At 46.3% G+C, this 20,488-nt stretch overlaps 1 protein-coding gene across 1 annotated transcript in view; it reads right to left on the bottom strand.

Annotated features, from left to right (window-relative positions):
• Nucleotides 1–20,488, bottom strand: part of LOC122920709 — a 97,674-nt gene that overhangs the window by 57,500 nt on the left and 19,686 nt on the right. Inside the window, exons 4-5 of the mRNA XM_044270417.1 lie at nucleotides 19,204–19,533; nucleotides 15,905–16,012 (exon numbers count right to left, since the gene is read on the bottom strand). Of these exons, the coding sequence (XP_044126352.1) occupies nucleotides 15,905–16,012; nucleotides 19,204–19,533 (438 nt within the window). The remainder of the gene's footprint in view (nucleotides 1–15,904; nucleotides 16,013–19,203; nucleotides 19,534–20,488) is intronic.

The following is a 20,488-nucleotide window of genomic DNA, read 5'->3' as shown; positions in this document are numbered from 1 at the left end:
TTTTGCAGAAATGACTGCTTCAATGCGGCGTGGCATGGAGGCAATCAGCCTGTGGCACTGCTGAGGTGTTATGGAGGCCCAGGAGGCTTCAGTGCGGCGTGGCATGGAGGCAATCAGCCTGTGGCACTGCTGAGGTGTTATGGAGGCCCAGGATGCTTCGATGGCGGCCTTAAGCTCATCCAGAGTGTTGTGTCTTGCGTCTCTCAACTTTCTCTTCCCAATATCCCATAGATTCTCTATGGGGTTCAGGTCAGGAGAGTTGGCAGGCCAATTGAGCACAGTAATACCATGGTCAGTAAACCATTTACCAGTGGTGTTGGCGCTGTGAGCAGGTGCCAGGTCGTGCTGAAAAATGAAATCTTCATCTCCATAAAGCTTTTCAGCAGATGGAAGCATAAAGTGCTCCAAAATCTCCTGATAGCGGCTGCATTGCCCCTGCCCTTGATAAAACACAGTGGACCAACACCAGCAGCTGACATGGCGCCCCAGACCATCACTGACTGTGGGTACTTGACACTGGACTTCAGGCATTTTGGCATTTCCCTCTCCCCAGTCTTCCTCCAGACTCTGGCACCTTGATTTCCGAATGACATGCAACAGTCCAGTGCTGCTTCTCTGTAGCCCAGGTCAGGCGCTTCTGCCGCTGTTTCTGGTTCAAAAGTGGCTTGACCTGGGGAATGCGGCACCTGTAGCCCATTTCCTGCACACGCCTGTACACGGGGGCTCTGGATGTTTCTACTCCAGACTCAGTCCACTGCTTCCCAAGGTCTGGAATCGGTCCTTCTCCACAATCTTCCTCAGGGTCCGGTCACCTCTTCTCGTTGTGCAGCGTTTTCTGCCATACTTTTTCCTTCCCACAGACTTCCCACTGAGGTGCCTTGATACAGCACTCTGGGAACAGCCTATTCGTTCAGAAATTTCTTTCTGTGTCTTACCCTCTTGCTTGAGGGTGTCAATGATGGCCTTCTGGACAGCAGTCAGGTCGGCAGTCTTACCCATGATTGCGGTTTGGAGTAATGAACCGGGCTGGGAGTTTTTAAAAGCCTCAGGAATCTTTTGCAGGTGTTTAGAGTTAATTAGTTGATTCAGATGATTAGGTTAATAGCTCGTTTAGAGAACCTTTTCATGATATGCTAATTTTTTGAGATAGGAATTTTGGGTTTTCATGAGCTGTAGCCAAAATCATCAATATTACAACAATAAAAGGCTTGAACTACTTCAGTTGGTGTGTAATGAATCTAAAATATATGAAAGTCTAATGTTTATCAGTACATTACAGAAAATAATGAACTTTATCACAATATGCTAATTTTTTGAGAAGGACCTGTATATATGTAGGTGCCCCCTGTATCATATTGTGCCCCCTTATCATATCCCCATACCATATAAATCCCCCCCCCCTACATGGACCCAGATGCATCAATGTGAATGTGGCCCAAGCATTCACATTGATGTATTCTGAGTAAAGGCGCCAGGATGACCGGATAAGGTCCGGTCATTCTGGTGACCTCAAAAGGATTCAGATTCTAATGAATTTGAATCCTTTTGTTTTAATTATCTGCAGCCCGGCTGGAGATAATTAAAGCATAATAGAGAAAGAGGAGACACCTCCGCTCCCTCTATTATGCGCATTCCGGCATCGCAATTACCATTGCGATGTCCGGAATGCTGAGAGCTACAGGCGGGAGATCAAAGGATCTCCCGCCTGTCTGCAGAGCGTCCCCGATGTGCGGGCCGGCGCAGTGACGTCATATCACTGCGCCGCCCCACGTGGATTATGGGGACGCGCGCGCGCGCCCCCTGGTGGGCGGCGCAGCGCGGGCGGCCGGGTTTAAATATCCGGCGGCCCGGCATTCCGTTGGTTAGTTAGGGTCTGGGCCCCCACGTGGAGGAGCGCATCTCGCCCTCCGAATAGTTAGGATCGGGCCCCCCCCCCCCCACCTGGTGAGCGCATCGGCGCTCAGGACAAACGCCACTGACCGGACCCAGCCGCACCTACCCCCGATGACCTGGAGTGGAGATCGCATCCTGCGCTCAGGCCGTGTCCGAACCCCCACCTCCTGAAGGACCCCGACCGGCCCCTCTGAAGAGGAGCGCAATCGGCGCTCAGGAGCGACCCCCCTGGACGCGAGCATAAGTATCACCCCCTATTAACCCATATTCCCCTATCCCACCAACGATCCCTGTACCACCTACCCCTGGTAACCCTTATGACACCCCTGGGATCCATATTTAACCCCTGGGTTACCCCTGCATCCCCTGGTTCCCTGTGTGCCTGCTCTCCCCTGATTAACCCTTTCCCTGCCAGGCATTACCTGGTATCTCTGCCCTGGTCCCCCCCCCCCCCCCCCCGGACACTTTGTACCCCCTGATGTCCGTGCCCCTGTCCTGCCTGCCTCTGTAGAGCATGCTTCTGCTCTGCAAACAAATCCTCTGTAGAGCATGCCTCTGCTCTGCAAACAAATCCTTTTAACCCTTCGTCATTCCCCGTAGGGACAGTATAGAGCTAGGCGGGTGGGTTAATATACCTGTATGTGTATTGTATAGTTAGTTTGTGGGTGGAATTTGGGAACGTGTAGTGTAGTTGAGTATTGTATATTTAGTACTGTATTGTGTGCGTAGTGTCAGGTGTTAATAAATACTGTGTTACTTGTACCCTTTGTGTAGTGTGTACTTGTTAGCGGTAGTAAGTAAGGCGCATGCAGCTAGTATAGTGATTAGTGTAAGGCATAGCGAAGATATTGTATTTATTATATAAAGGCATAAATAGGCGGAGTCATCACCAGGTGGCTCCTCCTATTTAGGAATATCAATTATCGATATTCGCACAATATTGGTAATTAATATTCCCCCTTTACATTGGCGAGTCAGGCCCACTGCTTGGATTTTGAAATCTGTGTTTGGTTTTGAGGTTAGAGGTCGGTTATCCTGTGAATTGTCAGGCAAGAGAGACGTGGTCAGCGGTCTGAGCGTCTAGGACCTGATAATTCGGACAGGAAACGCGACTCTTCCTCACAGCACCAAACGCAGATCAAAATCTTTAGCAGAGAATCTATGTTCTATCTGTGAATGAATATTTAGCTATTTGCTTTGCACGGTCACTGCATCGCTCAAGTGATTGCAAGGGAGAAGAGGACACGTCACTAGAGGAGATCCATCTTCGTGGGAGCAGCGTACAAAGTCAGGCTGGTCGGGAAGAGGCGATCCAGGAAAATGGACTTCTTCCAAGCAGCTGCGAGGACAAAGAGGTACGGCCCCAAGGAGAAGATGGACGCTCATCAAACGGTGAGTATGGACTTCCCCACACTGCAACACTTGAGCAGACACAGCACATTCAATCCCATCCTCCCCACCACATACAAGTCAGCAGAAATGCTGTGGTCCGATTTGTTGGCACAGGCTTGTAGTTATGACAAGCTTTGTGTTAACAAACGGACGGTGTTGAATAAGGCCACTAAACGGCTTCGGATGCTGGCCAAACTCGTTCATACGTTTGAGGCTAGCATCTGTAAGCCAAAGGAAGTGGCGCTGGTGTCTCAGTCAACAGAGACAATTCCTCCGGCTGTTCACTGCCAGTGCTGTGCCAATAGTTCCGACCAGGTTTCGGCATTGCGGGCACAGCTGGCGGAGAATGTGCAGTCTACTGTTGACCGAGATGCGCAGGTGGCTATGATACAGTCACAATTAGTGGAAATGCAGAAGCAGAAGGAGGAAATTGAGGCTCAGTTGACTCAGTCTTATACTGAGGTCAAGGCCTTCAAGGAACGCACTGCCTCTACTAGTGTGACGGTAGCCAAATTGAAGGCTCAGGTTGTTGTAAGCTCCCAGATAATGTCTGGCATGCAACAGGTCATCACCAAGTTGGTGCCGGCCCTTTCTTTTCCCATAAAGTCAGGGTCGGAATATCCCAAAACTTTGCCCTATACAGGGCAAATAGGGGGGAGAGTAGTCTGTGACAGGCCAAATCACCAGACCAAGCCTGTCCAGACTAACAGAGATTTCTCCCTGACTTTGGGGAAAAGAAACATCGTGAAAAGTGCCTCCCTGAAGATGGAACAATTCAGGGAGCGCGGTTGCAGTGTGGACGGACCTAGGCCACACCGGGCAAACATCAAATGCTTTGCTTGTGGTGGCTTGGGTCATATAGCGAAGCACTGCAAAACACACAGGACAGAAAGCCCAATCAGGTGCTTCAGGTGTGGGAACAAAGGACACATTGCAAGGAATTGCCCTTGTGCAAGTAATTGCAATGTGTCCAGTGATGGGATTCAGGTAGCAAATCGTGCAGCGGGATCTAGTCAGCTTGGCCATAAAGGGGTAACCTCTTGGCAGCATCATCAGCTGCTGAGGAGCCAGAGTGGCCAAGCTAGGCTAGGCAACATTTGACACCCCTGTACTATTTGTTACACCGTTTGTACCCTATACATGTCCATGTTGTGTGTTTTTGTTGTCCATTGTAACGTTCTCTTTGATGTTGATGGTGGTCCTTGTCTATGAGTGTGTTCCACCAGGCTGATTTATGTAGTGTTGTAATGTCCCGTCTGCTGTCTTGTTTCATTCTGTGTCCCCTTGGAGCGGAGCAGTGTTATACTGTGGATCGAGAACGTATAGGGTCGCGAGCAGATAATATCACACGGGAAATCCTGCTGGTCGGGAGAAGGCATAAGGACCTTCTTCATGCAGCACACAAAGGATGATGTGATATTATTCTGGGCAACCAGGGTCTCGGATCGATACAGATAACACTGTTGTGCTCAAGGTTTTCGGTAAGGCTGTGTTGCGCTGGGGACTGGGGCGGACAGACAACATTGGTGTAATGTTGTGCTGCGCACTTAATTCTAGTCCGAGCAGGTAGCACAGCTCTGATAGGGATTGGACGCAGAGTGTTTGGCAGCAGAGTGTGGACTGTGTTCTTGTGTTGTGGGGTCCTGGGGAGCCGGGGCGCCGGGGCATGCCTATGCCGTTGGTTCCGCGGGCCTCCACAGGATGGGATCACAGGGGGAAGTCAGCCTGGGTACACATGAGTGGACAGGGATGCGGTGCCATCAAGATGGTGCTTTGTCCACAGAACTCCAGTTATCCTAACCTAGTAGGGAGGCCATCCTTATCTGTTGGTACAGAGGGATGTGTAGCAGAGGACACGCTCCTCTGAAGGTAGGGTGTTCAGACACCAGTGTTGGGATAATGAGGAGTCCTGTGAGACAAAGGGCAGCCCAATACCTTTCTCTACCCAGGGGTCAAAGGTATTGGTGCTGGGAATTTTTGTACATTTAACTGCACCGTTAGGGGAGAAATTCCCCTGGGAGCGCCTGGTATTTTCTTCTGCCATAGGTTTTATATGGAGCGGAAGAAAAACCCAGGAGAGGCCACGGAAGAGGCCAGCTATTCCCCTGACGCTCTTGGGAGACTCCAGAGGATCCCACTGGATTTTGGCAACCAAGCGACCTCTGCCTAGAGGTGTTCTAGAGATGGAAGACTGTGCCACAATCCAGCGGGAGCATTATTTAAGGCTCTGGAGGAAGATTCAGAGACGTTCGGGTGGAAGAGCACTTGTTTCACGCAGTGAAACTTCTTCTGGTTCTGGTGATCGTCATCTACAGTAGACTGTGTATCGGAGGGTAAAGGGACTTATTGACCAAAATACACCAGAACCAGACAGAACTGTACAGAACTATCTGGAGGAGGAGGCTCAGGACATCACCACAAACATTGTTCCTGTAGCCAAATATTATTGTATGGACACACTTTGTTTTCAATGGGGGTTCGGGACGTATAACATGTACTACCCTGAAACCCCATAGCACATTGTATTGGATTTTGTTTGTCGGTCGATGGTGTACCCATAGACACTCTAGGTACAAATGTGTGACAGCCCAAAACTCGCCCAACGCACTGCGGTGAGCTATATTTTGACTGTACACATTTGTACCCTATAGTCGTTTCCCATTGACACAGGGGTCTACGACCTACCGGTGTCTTTGGAGGTGTAGAGAGGAATGCCAGGTTGCATGAGTCTCTATGGGTGCACACATGTAATGGAATTTGGTGGTGTTGGGAGGGATGTGACATGTATTTTGTGTGAATGGGGATAAGGTTAGGTCACGATAGGGACAGGCATTATTCATTTGCCACCTTGAACCCTGGAACGGTGAGGTTCTTAAGGGAAGGGTTGGATGTGTAGTGTGGTGGAGGTGTTCTCCGCAGTAGAATTTAGGTACTATGACATCACCGCTTAAGAGTCTGACCTGCCTTGTAAAGACCTATTAATCTGTCCACGGGAGAACCGCACCCGTCAAGATGGAAACAGACGTTGGAAAGTTGTGATAGAAGAAAGTTGGGACTGAGACTATGAGGGTGAACCCGCTCCAGATGCCTGGGAGGCGGGCCATACCGGAAGATCGGCAGAACTACCGAGAGACTGTGGGGGTGTGGTCACTCCAAAGTGGGGGTGGCCGACACCAAGAGACGGATAAAAGAAAGGCCAGTTAAAGACTGCAAGGGTGAACCCGCTCCAGATTCCTTGGAGGCGGGCCGTACCTGAAGATCGGATTACCGAGAGACTGTGGGGGTGTGGTCACTCCAAAGTGGGGGTGGCCGACACCAAGAGCCAGTTAACCGAAAGATGTCAAGAAGAAGACTGTGTATCCTGTGGACGGAGGAGTAGGTTACGGTGAAGGGCAGGTCGGAGGAAGCTGGATTAGGGATGTCTAAGTACCTAAAGATCAGTGTACACTACAGTTCTTCCTGAACTTCCACCAAAGATGGGGTGAAGGGGGGCAAATATATCTCAACCCATTCCCCCATTATATTGTCGTATCATATTCCGACAACAGGGGGATTGTTGAGGAACGGTTGAGACGTATGCATATATATCCATGCATGCCTGCAAACACGTGCGGGCATGTATGGTATATATGTGCATACATCAACCACAGCATCATGGGACGATGTGCGCAGATGTGCCCAGCATCTGCGCACATCTGCCCATGATGATCCCCAGGGGCTCATGGTGGCCCCTGTGGGAAATATGTGCCCCCTTATATTGTAGGGGCTTGTGCCCTCGTATATTGCAGGGGCTTGTGCTCCCTGATTATATATGTAGGTGCCCCCTGTATCATATTGTGCCCCCTTATCATATCCCCATACCATATAAATCCCCCCCCCCTACATGGACCCTTTCTGGTGACCTCAAAAGGATTCAGATTCTAATGAATTTGAATCCTTTTGTTTTAATTATCTGCAGCCCGGCTGGAGATAATTAAAGCATAATAGAGAAAGAGGAGACACCTCCGCTCCCTCTATTATGCGCATTCCGGCATCGCAATTACCATTGCGATGTCCGGAATGCTGAGAGCTACAGGCGGGAGATCAAAGGATCTCCCGCCTGTCTGCAGAGCGTCCCCGATGTGCGGGCCGGCACAGTGACGTCATATCACTGCGCCGGCCCACGTGGATAATGGGGACGCGCGCGCGCGCCCCCTGGTGGGCGGCGCAGCGCGGGCGGCCGGGTTTAAATATCTGGCGGCCCGGCATTCCGTTGGTTAGTTAGGGTCTGGGCCCCCACGTGGAGGAGCGCATCTCGCCCTCCGAATAGTTAGGATCGGGCCCCCCCCCCCCCCACCTGGTGAGCGCATCGGCGCTCAGGACAAACGCCACTGACCGGACCCAGCCGCACCTACCCCCGCTGACCTGGAGTGGAGAGCGCATCCTGCGCTCAGGCCGTGTCCGAACCCCCACCTCCTGAAGGACCCCGACCGGACCCTCTGAAGAGGAGCGCAATCGGCGCTCAGGAGCGACCCCCCCTGGACGCGAGCATAAGTATCACCCCCTATTAACCCATATTCCCCTATCCCACCAACGATCCCTGTACCACCTACCCCTGGTAACCCTTATGACACCCCTGGGATCCATATTTAACCCCTGGGTTACCCCTGCATCCCCTGGTTCCCTGTGTGCCTGCTCTCCCCTGATTAACCCTTTCCCTGCCAGGCATTACCTGGTATCTCTGCCCTGGTCCCGTCCTCCCCCCCCCCCCCCCGGACACTTTGTACCCCCTGATGTCCGTGCCCCTGTCCTGCCTGCCTCTGTAGAGCATGCTTCTGCTCTGCAAACAAATCCTCTGTAGAGCATGCCTCTGCTCTGCAAACAAATCCTTTTAACCCTTCGTCATTCCCCGTAGGGACAGTATAGAGCTAGGCGGGTGGGTTAATATACCTGTATGTGTATTGTATAGTTAGTTTGTGGGTGGAATTTGGGAACGTGTAGTGTAGTTGAGTATTGTATATTTAGTACTGTATTGTGTGCGTAGTGTCAGGTGTTAATAAATACTGTGTTACTTGTACCCTTTGTGTAGTGTGTACTTGTTAGCGGTAGTAAGTAAGGCGCATGCAGCTAGTATAGTGATTAGTGTAAGGCATAGCGAAGATATTGTATTTATTATATAAAGGCATAAATAGGCGGAGTCATCACCAGGTGGCTCCTCCTATTTAGGAATATCAATTATCGATATTCGCACAATATTGGTAATTAATTTTCCCCCTTTACAGTAAGTAACTGGCTGAGGGATAGAAAACAGAGGGTGGTTATTAGTGGTACACACTCAGATTGGGTCACTGTCACTAGTGGAGTACCTTAGGGGTCAGTATTGGAGGGGTCACTGTCACTAGTGGGGTACCTCAGGGGTCAGTACTGGAGGGATCACTGTCACTAGTGGGGTACCACATGGGTCAGTATTGGAGGGGTCACTATCACTAGTGGGGTACCACAGGGGTCAGTACTGGAGGGGTCACTGTCACTAGTGGGGTACCTCAGGGGTCAGTACTGGAGGGGTCACTGTCACTAGTGGGGTACCTCAGGGGTCAGTACTGGAAGGGTCACTGTCACTAGTGGGGTACCTCAGGGGTCAGTACTGGAGGGGTCACTGTCACTAGTGGGGTACCACATGGGTCAGTATTGGAGGGGTCACTATCACTAGTGGGGTACCACAGGGGTCAGTACTGGAGGGGTCACTGTCACTAGTGGGGTACCTCAGGGGTCAGTACTGGAGGGGTCACTGTCACTAGTGGGGTACCTCAGGGGTCAGTACTGGAAGGGTCACTGTCACTAGTGGGGTACCTCAGGGGTCAGTACTGGAGGGGTCACTGTCACTAGTGGGGTACCACAGGGGTCAGTATTGGGCCCTATTCTCTTCAATATATTTATTAATGATCTTGTAGAAGGCTTGCACAGTAAAGTATCAATTTTTGCACATGTGTAAAGTAATTAACATGGAAGAGGACAGTATACTGTATATATACTACAGAGGACAGTATACTGTATACATACTATGGAGGAAAGTATACTGTATATATATACACTACAGAGGACAGTATACTGTATATACACTACAGATGTCAGTACACTGTATATACACTACAGAGGACAGTATACTGTATATACACTACAGAGGACAGTACACTGTATATACACTACAGAGGACAGTATACTGTATATACACTACAGAGGACAGTACACTGTATATATACTACAGAGGACAGTACACTGTATATATACTACAGAGGACAGTATACTGTATATTAGATAATGAAGTGAAGGAAAATCACACCAGAGACGGTAAATAGGATTCAGGAGGAGGGAGGAGAATCCAGCCAAGTGGAACAGAGGCTCAGTACAGATAAGAAATATTATTTATATTGCAAGATTAAATCATGTTTCTTATTCAATCCCTTCGGTATACACGTTTTCCTTCACTTCATTATCTAGTATCCTGGACAGCGTGCACTCCCTGTACTGTTGCTATTATACTGCAGATTTTACTTCCTTGATCCTGGGTATGATATCAGAATGTCCGCAGCATTGTGATCTGTGGGAAAATATGAGGATCGGCTGAGAAAAATTTGCAATATTTTCAACATACTGGATAAAGCTGAGTTTGGTGAAATGGATCTTAAAATCAAAATGACATCATTGGAGAGACTTCTCACCAAGGAATTACGTACATGGTGGGATCTAACCTCTTTGAAAAGGTACCTTGATAAAAATACCTCGGGGTTTGCGCATAAAAAAGAAGCCCACCACTACGTATTCCGATGTTTTTACTACACAGTGGCATGATATATTAACGGAGTGTTCCTTAAAAATTGATGCGGCTAATTGTCAGTCATGAGGAGGCCGCACTGAAGGAAATCCATGATGAAATTAAAACACTACAAGAAGGAATTGTGTGTTATGAATTCGAACCCAATTTCATCAGTATTGATTTGAAATTAAAGGAGAGCCTTAATGAATTGGAGAAGAGTCTTATGGGCTTTAAACAAGGAAAATTCAATCGAGATCTTTCGGACTATAGTACCTATACAGTATATACGTGGTCCAACAGTAGATCGCTCTATTCTGAAGAGGTTATATCGATCAAGAGGCAAGCGGGACTCTAATCTTTCAGTTCAATTGAAGCCGACTCACATGACTCGGTCCCTGATTTGGTGGGAGATCCGGGAGTCTCCGATTTCTCTATGGGAGAAGGTTCAGCGGGCCATTGCCCACTAGTAAAAGAGAATACAAGTCATAAGATATTGGCAAAAAACGCACGGCGGGGAGAAAGCACCATAAAAGACCAACGGTATCCTGTTCGCCGCAAATAGCGACTGAAGATATTCAGGTAATTAACCTTATTAAATTATTTTGTCAGTATAGGAACAAGTTTTGTGTAAAGGTCTTTCTTTTTCCCCGTCCTGCCATTTTGACCTTTATCGTACTATTATAGATGTTAACTGCTTGGCAAGAAACCTGACCCTGGGAAAGCATTTCTCCTCCACAGAACGTGCTATGGAAGAAGTATGCAGCTCTAGTGAATCTATAAAATATGAAGGATGTCGTTATTCGTAAGGCTGATAAGGGGGGAGCAGTGGTGTTACCAGATAGTGAGGTTTATAAAATGCTAATTAACAGTATGTTGAAAGATAAGAACACCTATACACTACAGGCAACGAACCCCCCCCCCCCCCCACAATCAAACTAAGTTGTACGACATCCTTCAGGAAGGAGTTCTGTCTGAGAAAGAAAAGGAATGTATATATGTGGAACACCCTAGCACACCTATTTTTCATGCTCTCACTAAGGTGCACAAGGAGGGTTTTCGTCCACCATTAAGACCTATAGTGGCGGGGATAGGGTCATACTCCGAACGACTTTCAGAGTAAGTCGATTCCCTGCTGAAACCCCTTGTGCCCCTTATACCTGGATATCTTAACCCCTTAGGGACCGGGCTCATTTTCACCTTAAGGACCAGGCCATTTATTGCAAATTTGACCAATGTCACTTTATGTGGTGATAACTTTAAAACGCTTTGACTTATTCAAGCCATTCTGAGATAGTTTTTTCGTCACATATTGTACTTCATGACACTGGTAAAATGGAGTAAAAAAAATAATTCATTTTTATTTATAAAAAAAATACCATATTTACCAAAAATTAGCAAATTTCCAAGTTTCAATTTCTCTACTTCTATAATACATAGTAATAACTACAAAAATAGTTATTACTTTACATTCCCCATATGTCTACTTCATGTTTGGATCATTTTGGGAATGACATTTTATATTTAGTTCCATAAGATTTAATGGAAAATGGAGATAACATTTCTGAATTTTACTTTTTTGGAAGATTTTCGGGGGAAAAAAGGATTAAAATGGAAAATGTGCCTAAAAATAGCTGTTTTGGCACAGTTTTTATTTTTTATTATTTACAAAGTTCATCTGACAGGTTATATCATGTGCTATTTTTATAGAGCAGGTTCTTCTGGACACGGCGATACCTAATATGTATGCCTTTTTTCTTATTTATTAAGGTTTTACACAATAATATCATTTTTGAAAAAAAAAATCATGTTTTAGTGTCTCCATAGTCTGAGAGCCATAGTTTTTTTTTCCAGTTTTAAGGCAATTGTCTCAGGTTGGGTATCATTTTTGAGGGATGAGATGACGGTTAGATTGGCACTATTTTGGGGTGCATATGACTTTTTGGTCAGTGTATAAAACCTAGGTTTTTAAGTCTGTTTGTTTGTCTTGATGAAGGGCTAAAGATGTAATAGCCCGAAACGCGTCACAGCAATTTGTCCTGTTTGATGTCTGGATTTTATGGAAGCCGATTAAAAGCATATTTTATGTGGAGCTGGATTCCATTTGTTTTTTTCCGCAGTATACTGTATATATATATATATATATATATACACACACACTACAGCAGAAAGTATACTGTATATATACTACAGAGGACAGTACACTGTATATATATACTACAGCAGACAGTATGCTGCTACAGATGGATCTGGATAGACTAGAGGCTTGGGCAGATAAGTGGCAGATGAGGTTTAACACTGACAAATGTAAGGTTATGCACATAGAAGGAATAATGCAAGTCCCCCGTACATACTACATGTCACCCGTACATACTAAATGGTAATACATTGGGTAACACTGACATTAGGGCTGAAACTATTATTCGAATAACTCGATTAAATCGAGTCAAAAAATACATCGATGCAGTTTCCCTGCATCGAGGAATCGTTTAAATCACGTGATCACGGAGCGGGAGTGAAATTAAGCATCTCACTCACCGCTTCAGTGTCCTTCGGAGGTCAGACTGAACCCACTGTGCGCGGCTGCCGCTGAACACCAATGAGGACAGAGTAGGAGGAGGAGGGGAGGGACTGTGGCCACTGCGCCACCAATGAATCTGCCGGCCATATCCCACAGGGATATCTGATCTGCCTGCCCCCTCTGGTAACGCAACCCCCCCCCCTCCCTCCCTCCCCAGTATTAATTATTGGTGGCAGTGGCCACAGGGTCCCCCCCCCTCCTCCCATCATTGGTGGCAGTTTGCAGTTCCGATCGGAGCCCCAGCAGTGTAATGCTGGGGCTCCGATCGGTTACCATGGCAGCCAGGACGCTACTGAAGTCCTGGCTGTCATGGTATGTTAGTGAGCAGAGAGCAGCGCATTATACTCACGTGCGCTGTGGCCGCCGGTCGCTCCTTCTGTCTGTGCGGCGGATTGCTAATGCTTACATAGGCATGTATAAAGTTATTGGTTTGAAGAGGTTAATGAAAGCACCTTGGAGGTGCCTTCATTAACCCCTCTCTAAACCAATAACTTTATACATACCTAATTACGTACGTTATTTTAAGTAGCTTTTTCTTATTAGATTACTCGATGAATCGAGAAATATAATCGATAGAATACTCGATTACAAAAATATTTGTTTACTGCAGCCCTAACTGACATGGAAAAGGACCTAGGAATTTTAGTGAACAACAAACTAAGCTGTAAAAACCAGTGTCAGAGGCAGCTTCTGGCAAGGCCAATAAGATAATGGGTTACATCATAAGCGGCATAGATGGCCGTGATGAGAACATAGTCCTACCACTTTACAGATCACTAGTCAGACCACACATGGAGGACTGAGACTATGGGACTCTCTGCCTGAGGAGGTGGTGATGGTGAGTTCACTAAAAGAGTTCAGGAGGGGTCTGGATGTATTTCTTAAGTGTAATAATATTACAGTGTTAATAATAACGATACCGCGCTCTGAAACTATGTTAGAATAGTACTGTGAAAGGGGCGGGGTTATGCAATATGTGGTAGACTCCCACTTGCATATGTGCCTCCCACTTGTTAAAGAACCAGAAGTAATGGGACAGAATAATAATCATAATTTAAACTTTCACTTTTTAATACTTGGTTGCAAATCCTTTGCAGTCAATTACAGCCTGAAGTCTGGAACGCAGAGACATCACCAGACACTGGTCTCATCCCTGGTGACGCTCTGCCCGGCCTCTACTGCAACTGTCTTCAGCTCCTGCTGGTTCTTGGGGCATTTTCCCTTCAGTTGTGTCTTCAGCAAGTGAAATGCTCAATCGGATTCAGGTCCGGGGATTGACTTGGCCATTATATAACATTCCACTTCTTTCCCTTAAAAAACTCTTTGGTTGCTTTTGCAGTATGCTTTGGGTCATTGTCCATCCTCATTTGGCTGAATATGAGCAGATAATATTGCCTGAAACAATTCAGAATTCATCCTGCTGCTTTTGTCAGCAGTCACATCATCAATAAATACAAGAGAAGCAGTTCCATTGGCCGCCATACATGCCCACGCCATGACACTGCCACCACCATGCTTCACTGATGAGGTGGTATGCTTAGGACCATGAGCAGCTCCTTTCCTTCTCCATACTCTTCTCTTCCCATCGCTCTGGTACAAGTGGATCTTGGTCTCATCTGTCCATAGGATGTTGTTCCAGAACTGTGAAGGCTTTTTTAGATGTCGTTTGGCAAACTCTAATCTGGCCTTCCTGTTTTTGAGGCTCACCAATGGTTTCCATCTTGTGGTGAACCCTCTGTATTCACTCTGGTGAAGTCTTCTCCTGATGGTTGACTTTGACACACATACACCGACCTCCTGGAGAGGTTCTTGATCCGGCCAACTGTTGTGAAGGGCGTTTTCTTCACCAGGGAAAGAATTCTTCGGTCATCCACCAAAGTTGTTTTCCGTGGTCTTCCGGGTCTTTTGGTGTTGCTGAGCTCACTGGTGCGTTTCTTCTTTTTAAGAATGTTCCAAACCATTGTTTTGGCCGCGCCTAATGTTTTTGCTATCTCTCTGATGGGTTTGTTGTGTTTTTTTCAGCCTAATGATGGCTTCACTAATAGTTATCAGCAACAGATTCCAAATGCAGATAGCAGACTGGAAATTGACCTTTTATCTGCTCATTGTAATTGGGATAATGAGGGAATAACACACACCTGCCTTTCACATGAGCGAGGTTTCTGCGCGGGTGCAATGCGTGACGTGAACGCATAGCACCCGCACTGAATCCTGACCCATTCATTTCAATGGGTCTGTGTATGTGAGCATTTTTTTTCACGCATCAGTTCTGCGTTGCGTGAAAAATGCATCATGTTCTATATTCTGCGTTTTTCACGCAGCCGTGGCCCCATAAAAGTGAATGGGGCTTCAGTGAAAAATGCAATGCGTTTTTTACTGATGGTTGCTAGGAGATGTTGTTTGTAAACCTTCAGTTTTTTTATCACGTTCGCGAAAAACATATAAAAACACATTGCACCCGCGCAGAAAAAAATGAACACAATCGTAGACAAAACTGACTGAACTTTTTAGCAAAATGGTGCAAGTTTCACTGAACGCATCCGGACCTAATCAGTCATGCTCGTGTGAAAGAGGCCCTAGCGGGCTTGGGTGTGGAGTGATGTGAGCGGGACTTGAGGGGTTAACTGCCACTAATCACAGCTCCCTGTCAGAGGTCGGGTGCCGGCTATATGATTATGCAGCCGGCATCCGCCTTCTGTATTTGAATTAATGGGTGAGTTATCTTCATTGGTGGCCACAGCTCCTCTCCTCTTCTCATTGGTGGCACAGTGGCCACAGCCCCTCCCCTCCTCCGTCCCTCTGTGTTCTCATTGGTGGATGAGGCACAGTGGGGAGGGAGAGACTCCCTCCTTTTCCCCTGTGCTGCTGAGGGAACATGGGGCTTGCTGAGAGCAGTGCACGCCATGTTCTCTGAGACTAGGCTACACACTAGAGCAGCATAGTATTGGTAAAAGGCAAATTCCGGTATCAAATCAATACTGGTACAAAAGTATCAATTGGATATCGATAATTTGATACCCGGTGCAACCCTACTATGGACCTCATTACTGTAAGAGCAGTGAAACTATGCGACTATTTACTGCAAGAGCACTGAATGCGGGTGACAGCCCCCTGTAGAAGCCGTAATGTCACCTGACTATCCTGAGAACTGAGAATCAGCGGAGGACGAGTGAAACACCACAGGTCACTGTTCACACCCAGCATAGGACAAGACGACTTACTGACCAGGCTCCGTACACAGGACTCACCTTTCTTGATGACTTGGTAGTAAAGCAAACCAGCAGATAATAAAAGCGCCATCCCAAGTATCGTACAGATCACGGCAGCCACTACTGCTCCATAGTTATCTTCTCGCTCTGGAATTACAAGAAATAAAAGATTAATGAACGGCCATAATGTCTGGAAGAAACCATAGGGACGGCTGTATGGCCCTGGGAAGAAAGGAGAGACTGATATAAGGGTGACGATCGAATAGTTAGCGACTCGTTAGTGTTCACCTTAGACAGAGCAATGGTCTCTGCAGTAATCTGATCATTATAAACTCGCCTACAAAACCAAACCCACAGTCTGATCTTGGGATCGGATGACGACTTAATACACGCTCAGATGTGCGCAGCATGCTGAAAGATCACAATCAGCGATAATCCAATGATTTTGCATTTGCAAAATCTTCTGTAAAAGATATCATGATTTTTGGTTTGATTCTCGCAACATCAAATGCTGTGTCTACAGGTTAAAGCAAGACCCTCTGGGCCCCTATTAGAGGTTCGGTTGTCATGTTCTTTGCTGCACTTCACACATGCTGTTGGTTGCCATTTCCCATGGCGAGATAACTACAGGCTTTGTGGCACTGTTTCTTGTATATAGGGGGGCTCTGACTTCACTGCAGATCCCCAGCTTCAGATGGACTCCGACTGGAAGACCAGCAGCTGTGGATGGTGTCGGATACTACTTGTGGGTTCATCATGAAAGGTCTTAGACATCTTATAGTTCTACCTCAAAGTTTAGGAAAGAGTTAAAGTGTAGAAATAGCTTGTTTAGTGAATAATTCTGATGGACTTTTGGTAAGAAAATAGAAGTCCCAGGTGATTGATTAAAACATGTTTTCTGATTAGGACTAGCTGGTTATGAGATCTCGGAGTCTTAGTGACAGGTTTATGTCCTCCATAAGTCTTTTAGATACTTGATTATTGGACACTTTCAGCTTCTTTAGTTTATAGCGAACAAACTTCTTCAAGGTCAATGGGATCAGAGGACAATGGATCAAGGTTAAAATCCATTAGATATTCATTCTAATATGTGCTAGAAACCTTTTAGCCAATTAACTATCATGAAGTATAACGAGGCGGGGGTCTTCCTTATGCATATAGATGTTTGGAGGTTGTCACATAAGAAGAACTTTTAACCAGTCAAGAATTGAGAAGTGTACAGGAGGTGGGACTTCCCTTGTGTTTGGTGACGTTCTAATGTGGTCTTAGAAATGAATATTAAGATATTAACGATGTAATGTGGGAAACACATTGAAGTCTATGGACTGTGGCACACTGCAGAAAACCTGAATTATAAGGCCCCTTGCAGATGAGCGTGCCGGATTCAGTCCGGATGCGTTGCGGGCGGGTTCAGGAAAACCCGCGCGAGTTCGCACGCAATTTGTCTGCAATTGTTTTGTTCCGCGCGAGTGCAAAGCGTTTTAATGCGTTTTGCACGCACGTCATAAAAGAAACTGAATGTTGGTACCCAGACCCGAACCCGGACTTCTTCACTGAAGTTCGGGTTCGGTGTTCTTTAGATTTTATTATTTTCCATTATAACATGGTTATAATGGAAAATAATAGCATTCTGAATACAGAATGCTAAGTAAATTGTCAGCGCAGGTCCTTTTGCAGGTCCTGCAAGAAAAAGAAAGAAGATTCTTCTTATTTTTTAACCCTCAATGGACATTTTACTTAGCATTCTGTATTAAAGAATGCTATTATTTTCCATTATAACCATGTTATAATGGAAAATAATAAAGTAAATGGACTTTAATGGAGTCCTGGGGCTCATCCCTATTTATAAAAATCATCTCCTTAGCAACCATCCGTAAAAATTGAATTGCATCTGCACTTGCTTGCAGGTGCAATGCGATTTTCACGCAGCCCCATTCTCTTCTATGGGGCCTGCGTTGCGTGAGAAACGCAGAATATAGAACATGCTGCGATTTTCGCACAATGACATCCACACGGGCACAGACATCCAGAAGACCAGATATCCAACGTGATTTTATGGCTAAAATGCCTCAAACATGTTTCAGGGAACACAGGTCTCCTTTTCCAACTAACCATAATACATGCTCAGATGTCGTAATACTTGAAAAAGGAAACGATGCCAGAGAAACTTTGGATATGAGACATTTTTATCCAAAAATCCTGTCGGATGATGTATCCACATGTCCTCTGGGAGTCGTTTTTCTTTGAGACTCCTTTTGGTTCTGTCCTAAGGCAGAGTGTACATAATGTGAGGAGGATTTAGTATAATATTCCGGTTCCATCGGGCCATGATGTTCTCTGCTGTTTTCCGTCTCCTGGATTTCAGGTCACTTTGCAGTGGGATAAGACATAGAAGAAGAACAGCAGGAAGACCATAGAGCGGCGGCTCCGTATCTGCCCTATGGAATATCACAGCCTATGATGTTCTGACATTTCGGGGGTTGGGGCTCCTCACCTGTTACTGTTACCCCCCCCCCCCCTTTTTATAAAGTGTCCCCCCCCCCCTTTACCTACGCCTCCCCAAGGACAAAAACACACCCCCCACGCCTCCGCAAGGGCATAAATGCACCTTACACACGGCCAGAATTATGCAACATGGCGGTGACACCAAAACATTAAGTTTTTATTAGATAGCCAGCCATGGGCGCACATTCCAATGCCAACGTCCAAGGTACCTCTAACGAATCCTCTTGTGACCACAGCACTTTTATTATCATATTTTTTACCATGCCTCTTTTATCAGTAAGTGCTTCAATGAAATATGTTTTTTAACATCATTATTCCCTCCATCTAATTGAATTCATTTTTTAAGTATGGATCCACGCATCTACTCTTTTATACATTTTTATACATGTGTATGCATATTTTATCATTCACACTTATCTATTATTCAGAAAATTCCATGTATGTGATCAATACATTTCTTTCTGTAGACTTGATAAAGGGGTCATGCACCCCGAAACGCGTTGTCCTGAATAAACCAATTTGTTCTCGATCTCTGGTTGTGGATTTGCGCCCATTATTCTGTCCGCTTTCTCTTGGACCTTCTTGGTCCACCAAACCTACAGTTCCCACACTCACCCTTTTGGCGGTTCGGCACCGACCAAAGGGTGTTTTTTAGGACAGAGCCGGCGGCACCAACCAACCCTAATATCTACTCAGCTCTCATTGTAGTTGCATCCAATAGGTGCAACTTTAACAGGTGAGCACATTACCTCTCGTCTGAAAAAAGGAAAATAATCCCTTACATATTCACCCTATGAGCGCCTTCTCTTTCTTTTTGTCTACAACCGCCTCACCTGTTACTGTCAGGGTGAAGTTCTTCACCAGGTCCTGCTGCAGAGATCGATGCTTCACCTCACATGAATATTTGTAGCCGTTGTCCCCCATTGTAGGATATAAGGTCAGCTGACTGCTAGTATTAAACGTCCCATCGGTATTAGTAGTGATGTCACAGATGCAGTTCTCTCGCTCCAGGACAACGCGTTTTGTAGAGTCTTTCTGGTGTCGCACCCAGCGAATGGTGATCTCTTCAGGGTAAAAGTTGCTTATGTCACAGGACACCACTTTCTCGTTTCCCAGCTCCACTCTGATGGCATCTCCGGGTATCAGGGCAGCCGAGGGCTCAGCTACACAAGAGAGAACACTTGTTTGGCCTTCTTTAGGTTAATAATGGCCCATAGAGACATTTCCCATACACTAAAGACTTTCCCAGAACATGGAGTCAATCTGCACTGCAAACAGAGAAAGGGCCAGCTCACCCGGCATGATATCCTCCTGGTACTGCATGATATATATTCATTTGTTAAACATAGACAAAATTGTGGGAGAAATAAGACTGTATCCAGTGTGTGTTAAAGTCCACATTGATTCAAAACTATTAAAAGAACATCCTTCTTGAGCAAGTAGGAACCTGGACCTACACGTTTCTACCAGAACATGGTCTTAAGTGATGATTTAAGGTGGATTTATATGGCCCGATTGTCGGACAGATTATCGGGAATGAACTCTCCTGCGAATGCTCGTTTCTGACAATCTGCCCATCTAAATATGTCGCCGATCACCTGATGAACGAGCGAAACGCTCATTCATTGGGTGATCCTTTCATGCAGGCACATAAATTATCGTTTATGGGCAGCAGATCGTGCAGTCTAAACAGCCAATGATTCTGTATGGGGATGAGCGATCGCAATAGCCATCCTTCATCCTCATACAGTGGAGGAGATTTCTGCATATAAATGTGCCCCCCACCCCCACCATACTGAACGAGCAGACGACTGTCGGGAAGGAATGCTTCCTTCCTGACAATCAGCTGTTATATGGTGCAGTGTAAACCCACCTTAAGACCATCTTTTGGTAGAAATGGTTAGGTCCTGGGTCCTACGTGTAGGGGAAGTTTTTAAATTGCTTTCAATTAAAAGTGGACTGTAAGGCAGACTGGAGACACTTTTATTTCTCTCATGAATCTGCACTGCTGTGAACGTAGCCTCATCTTCTACGGATCATGAATTACATGTTATACTTGTTATACTATACGTGTTATCTTATACTCCACAGCTGCACTCACTATTCTGCTGGTGCAGT

Source organism: Bufo gargarizans, chromosome 10 (genome assembly GCF_014858855.1).
Source record: "Bufo gargarizans isolate SCDJY-AF-19 chromosome 10, ASM1485885v1, whole genome shotgun sequence".
Lineage (NCBI taxonomy): Eukaryota > Metazoa > Chordata > Amphibia > Anura > Bufonidae > Bufo > Bufo gargarizans.
The sequence above is the reverse complement of the archived record's forward strand: the minus strand, read 5'-3'. Positions and strand labels throughout refer to the sequence as shown.